This window comes from Physeter macrocephalus, unplaced genomic scaffold, assembly GCF_002837175.3.
Source record: "Physeter macrocephalus isolate SW-GA unplaced genomic scaffold, ASM283717v5 random_1729, whole genome shotgun sequence".
NCBI classification, from domain to species: domain Eukaryota; kingdom Metazoa; phylum Chordata; class Mammalia; order Artiodactyla; family Physeteridae; genus Physeter; species Physeter macrocephalus.
In genome coordinates, this window is record NW_021146353.1 from 19053 (window position 1) to 25000 (window position 5948).

At 44.7% G+C, this 5948-nt stretch overlaps 1 protein-coding gene across 1 annotated transcript; it reads left to right on the plus strand.

Moving 5' to 3' along the window:
* Nucleotides 1–298: 298 nt before the first annotated feature.
* SS18L2 (SS18 like 2) lies at nt 299–3221 on the plus strand. Its single transcript, XM_007106765.2, has 3 exons — nt 299–477; nt 716–792; nt 2685–3221. Exons 1-3 carry the CDS (start codon nt 409–411, stop codon nt 2770–2772), a joined length of 234 nt encoding a protein of 77 aa, XP_007106827.1. The 5' UTR covers nt 299–408; the 3' UTR covers nt 2773–3221.
* Nucleotides 3222–5948: the final 2727 nt, after the last annotated feature.

The following is a 5948-nucleotide window of genomic DNA, read 5'->3' on the forward strand; positions in this document are numbered from 1 at the left end:
TGGATTTGGAGCCAGATATCCATGTTCCAGCCTCGAGTACTGTGGGACCCTGGGGAAGCTGCTGCCGCAGACAAGTAGGGCCCAAGGCCTAAAAGGCGAGGAACTGAGGCCGGACCCCGCCCCTGAGGCTAGCTTGCGCAAACGCAAAAGATCCACAAACAGCACCGAAGCCCCGGGGGCGGGGTCGGAGGAGGACGCTGAGACTCGTTCTTGCGCGCCCAATCACAAATGACGTTCCGCCTGTTCCCCGCCCCCTAGGTGGGAGGACCCAATCAACGTCGAGAGCGTAGGCCCACTTATCTTGGGTCCTTGCTACGGCCGAAGGGCGTCTAGGGCTGCTTGTCAGGTCTGGTCTAGACGCGCGGGGGTCTGCAAGCGTGAGGCCGCCTTCCAACCTGGCTTCCCAGGATGTCGGTGGCCTTCGTGCCGGACTGGCTGAGAGGCAAGGCGGAAGTCAATCAGGAGACGATCCAGCGGGTGAGCGCTAATGCGGGCAGAGCGATCTTAGCAGAGATCCCGAAGTGCTACGGGTGCTGGAAGCTTCCTGGAGTGAGCAGCTGAGACTGGTGTGCGTAGGGTGACTTGCCGTCAGATGGGAATGAAGTCAGTAGAGGCGCTGGGGCTGCAAATCCCGGCATTGGGGCGGGGGCGGGGGAAGGAGGCAGTTGTCCCCGCCGTCCTGATGTCGTGCTGCACTGACCCTTTGATCTTTCAGCTCCTGGAGGAGAATGATCAGTTGATCCGCTGTATTGTGGAATATCAGAACAAAGGCCGGGCGAATGAATGCGTCCAGTAAGTCCCCTCCCTATTCCCCTGACTAATGAGTTTGGCGGGGAAGCCAGTGTAGGAATACAGCAGCTGACCTAAACTAGGAGTCTTGAGTGATTGATCGCAGATGAGGCTCAGAGAGGTTACCTACCCAAGACCATACGGACAGTGCACTGTGAAGCTTGGAGTCAGACGTGGCTCCCTCTTCAAAACTTGAATTGTGCTCATTACAAAGACTGCTTCACGTGAAGCCATGTCAGCCGATGACAACAGGGATGGGGAGGAAAGCACTCGGAAAACTAGTGTCCGGAGATGATGAGAGCAGTGGCTCCTTTCTGGTCGTGGAACCCCGGCTCATACTTTCTTGTAACACATGCAAAGACCAATAAAAGATTTCCAGGTTAAGACAGAGGTAAATTTGGCACAGTAATTTAATGTGCTCTCTAGCTCTATGCCAAAATGAGAGAAAACAGCCTCTTTTCTAAATGTCGTTCCAGGAATTATGCCCCATTTATTACAGAAACAAAAAAATTTATTTCATTGTTACCGAAGCCATGCTTTTCCCACCCCCTAAAAAAGTAACCTGCAATCCCTCACTGAACAGCTCAGTGGAATAGTAGAGATATCCATCTTTGGGTAAGTCTTTACATTGGACACTGGCATTTGGTAATTTGCTTTTGTACAGTTTATAGTAAACACTCTTATTTTCTATATGGAAAATAGTTGCAAAACACTCCATTTGGTGCAGTGATTCTCAAACTATGGGGTAAGAAAGTTATCAAAATCTCCTAATGGACCTTTTCACACTGCACTGTCCACACTTCCTGCCCCCTAGCCTAATTTGTCTTCCTAGGTGGAGAGCTCTAGCCCCTGACTGAGAATCCCTATTATAGTAAGTGTGCATTGATCATGGAAGTGTCTTATCCCTTCTTTAAGTTTGTTCAAGATTTTTTTTTTTTGGTGGGGGGGCGCTGTGTGGCATGCGGGATCTCAGTTCCCCGACCAGGGATCAAAACCGTGCCCCCTGCATCGGAAGCATCAAGTCCTAACCACTGGACCGCCAGGGAATTCCCTGTTCAAGATATTTTATGAGTAATACTGAATACCAGGCACTGTTTCAGCCACTGGGGAATCAGTACCAAAACAGATACCAGCTCTGCTTTCATGGAACTTACCTTCTAGACTGTAGAATCATATAATTAGGCACATACTAATAAGCACGTCGAATAAGAATAAAGCAGGGTAAGTGGGGGGAAGAGTGCTACTTTATACCAGGTATCTTTGATGTGACATTTCAGTACACGCCTTAGGTGGGGGAGCAGCTATGCAGATACGTGAATCAGAGACAGTATCAGGTGGAAAAGCCCCCAGGCTAGAGCGTGCTGGATATCTTCAAGTCATAGCAAGGAGGCCACTCTGGCCAGAACTCGGTGAGTAAAGGGAAAGTGGTAGGAGATGAGATCAGAGAGGGTAACTAGAGGCCCTGATCATGTAGGGCCTTATAGGCCATGAGGGCTTAGCTTTACTCATAATGAGATGGGAGCCTTGGGAGGGTTTTGAACAGAGGTATGACATGGTCTTGACCTAAATTGTACAGTGATCACTCAGGCTGCTATGTGGATAATTAGAGTAAGGGTGCAAAGGTAGAGCAGGGAGACAGGTTAGGAGACTGCTCCAGTAGTCCAAGCAAGAAGTGATAGTGGCTTGGGCTAGAGAGGTAGCTATGGAAGTGAGAAGTGAGAACAGGTAACATTCTGGATATATTTTCCTTCAATATGTTAAATAAGAAGGTTGACAACACTGAGTGATCCAATCAGTGGATGAGCCATTCACTAGGGTGGATAAATTCTTTCCCAGTTTTTTGTTCATGTTCAGTAAAAGCAAACGTCTAATTTTTACCTGTTTTTTACCCATAGGTACCAGCATGTGTTACACAGAAATCTCATTTATTTGGCCACCATCGCAGACGCCAACCCAACCAGTGCTTCAAAAGCAATGGAATAATCTTCCAGTTGGCTGTTGTGAGGAGTAATCAAATGTAATCTATTTCCTAGGAAATGGAGGAAGGATCTTTACCAACTACCTGCTTAGAAGGTGAATGGAACCTCTGTGGCTCTTTTAAAAATGTGAAAATGCAAAGAAAGCTACTAAATTAACCGTATTCTCAGAGAGAATAAATATTTATTTTAATAATTAAGCGGATTCGCTCAATTAAGTTGACTCCAGGTGTCCTCCTTCCTGAAATAAGTGTGTTTGCACATCAGGGGCATCTTCGAGTCTACCTTTTCAGTTTCAACCTGAAGAGGAAACTGAGCAGGTATTGGGTGAGACTCCCAACTGAGACCCTGCCAATGGACATGTAACTGTGTGTTCCCTCCCACCAGTTTGTGGTTGTGGACCCCCTGACTGCTCTTTTCAGGTTGCTTTGAAATAAAGCTTGCCTTTCCACAAAAGACTGATATTGAGGTATAGAAATTTTCATGTAGTAAGTCTTCCATTTGGTTTTTGAGAGAAAGTGTAAAGACTTAAAAATGTATGTAACAACACCATTATCATTGCTAACACAATTAATAGTAATTCTTAATTATTATCTAACATCATCTACTAATAGAAGATGTGATAGGGGAGGAAGATTATATTTTTCTTTCTGTCCTTTTAAGGTTCTAGGCTAGGCCTCTATAACAAAAGACAGATTAATAAAAGAAAAGCATACCAATTTATTTAATATAAGTTTTATATGACATGGGAGCCTTCATAAGGAAATGAAGACCCAAAGAAGCAGTTAAACCTGAGCGTTTTTATAGTAAGTTTGATGAAAAGTAGAAAGTCATGGAAAAATGTGATAGGACATAAGGGTATGAGCTAAGTGTAGTAAACTGGAGGGAACTTAGTAAGGCCTTTTTGTTCAAAATCTGTGTCCCTCTGGATGTAGGGAGGACACTTCTAATATGAGGGTCTCATGACCTGTTTCATAGGAGAAGGTCTGAGAGTCCTTCCAGCATCTGCCATTTCTCAAATTCCTTCAGCTTGAAGTATTCAATAGGCCAAGGTGCCATATTTTGGAGTAGCATGCCCTGAATTCCACGATGTTCAATTTTCTTTTGTTCTCACAAAATGTGTTCTTGTTGATGTGTCTGAATCAGGATCCAAACAAGATTTATACCCTGCATTTTGTTTATGTCCCTTAAGTCTCTAAAAATACTTAACAGTTCCCTTTTCTTTTCTTTGCCATTTGTTGGAAAAACTAGGTCATTTGCTCTAGAATTTTTCACATTTCTGTTGTATCCCTGTGGTGTCATTATATCCGTCCCACTAATTGCCCACTTTTCCTATAAACTGGTAGAGGCTCATTCAGACTCAGGTTCTAATATTTTTGGCAAGAATACATCATAGGAAGTGATAGGTGCTTGCTTTCGCATCACATCAGGAAATAACCTAATTTATTATCAAGTTCCTGATAGCCTTTCACTTAAATTATGATCTACCCAGCTTTGATCTGTTACTTCCTCAGGGATTACATAATGGAGATTTTCTATTTTATTGTTCTTTTTGCCTCTATTAGCTTTGTTCTATAAAGAACTTTCCCTCTTTGAGACTTATCTGTTAAATGAGGTAAAGAGATTCTTGTGAACCCAAAATTAAAACCTTTGGTTGGAGTCAAGGGTTGCAACCCAGGGAGGCTGTAACATGTAAACAGCGAAGAGAGACCTCATTTTGAGTCCCAGATCTAACACAACCTCTGAAAGCTCTGTTTCCTCAGCTCTAAAATGGGGATGATGAAAGTAGTATCCGCTTCCTGACGTTGTGAGATGGAGATAATGCAGTTGAGAGCTGGGCACATGGTAGACATCCAAGTGTGTTAGCTTTGTGTGTTAGCTGAAGGCTCTGGCCCTTTCTAGGCCTTCTCAAGTCTGGAAGGGAGCCTGCTCCCCCGCCCATTCTGCCATCTGTAGGGTTCTAACCCATCACTGGTCTCCTCCCTCCTCTACTATTCATGTGGTTTGTGCCCATACTCCATGCCAAGTAGGCTGCTCATGGGCCTAATCTGATCAGCAGATATGATGGGTGCTGTGCAATGTATTTAGTTTTGAATTAGCTGCTAATATTTAAAAAACAAGAGGATCTCCTATGAAAGCCTGGCTTTCTAGCAATGCTGGGTTACAGGTCCATGTAGCAACCATCAACTGGAGTGGGATGGCAGCTGCCCCCCTTTATTAGACAGCTTGAACACTTAAAAATCTATTAAGAGGGTGGATCTCAGGACCTGGCCGTCTAGTGATGCACGTCCACTGCACGGGGTGTGGGTTCGATCCCTGGTTGGGGAACTAATATCCCACATGCTGCATGACATGGCCGAAAAATTTTTTAAAAAGAGGGTGGATCTCATGTTGTGTTCTTACCACAATAAAGTAAAACAAAAACAAACAAACAAAAAAAGTAGAGAGTGGTTACCAGATCCTGGGTAGAGGGGAGAAAAATTTTTATTTATTTATTTTTGGCTGCTTTGGGTCTTTGTTGCTGCGCGCGGGCTTTGTCTAGTTGCGGCGAGCAGGGGCTACTCTTCTTTGCAGTGTGCCAGCTTCTCACTGCGGTGCCTTCTCTTGTTGCGGAGCACAGACTCTAGGTGCTCAAGCTCCAGTAACTGTGGCACACGGGCTTCATTAGTTGTGGCATGCAGGCTCAGTAGTTGTGGCTTGCAGGCTCTAGAGCACAGGCTCAGTAGGTGTGGTGCACGGGCTTAGTTGCTCCACGGCATGTGGGATCTTCCCGGACCAGGGATCGAACCTGTGTCCCCTGCATTGACAGGTGGATTCTTAACCAGCACGCCACCAGGGAAGTCCCCAAAGTTTTAGTTTTACAAGATGAAAATTGTCTTATGGATAGATGGTGGTGATGGTTGCACAACAATGTGAATGTAGTTAACAGCCTCTGAACTGTAAGCTTAAAAACAGTTAAAAGGTAATTTTATGTAAAGTATATTTTACAATTTTAAGAAAATAATGGAAAACAACAACTACAACCCAACAGTGTGGCCCCAGCCTAAAGATACATCAGTGTAACAAATAGAGTCCAGAAATAGAATCGCACATATGTGGTCACAAAGCCAAGGTAATTCAATGGATAAAAGTCTTTTCAACAAATGGTGGTGGAACTACTGTATAGACCTACGGGAAAAAGAA

Coding starts and splice junctions, on each gene's coding strand:
- SS18L2 (XM_007106765.2), top strand. CDS start 409: ATGTCGGTGGCCTTCGTGCCGGACTGGCTGAGAGGCAAGGCGGAAGTC. Junction 478..715: donor ATCAGGAGACGATCCAGCGG/GTGAGCGCTAAT, acceptor TTGATCTTTCAG/CTCCTGGAGGAGAATGATCA. Junction 793..2,684: donor CGGGCGAATGAATGCGTCCA/GTAAGTCCCCTC, acceptor TTTTACCCATAG/GTACCAGCATGTGTTACACA.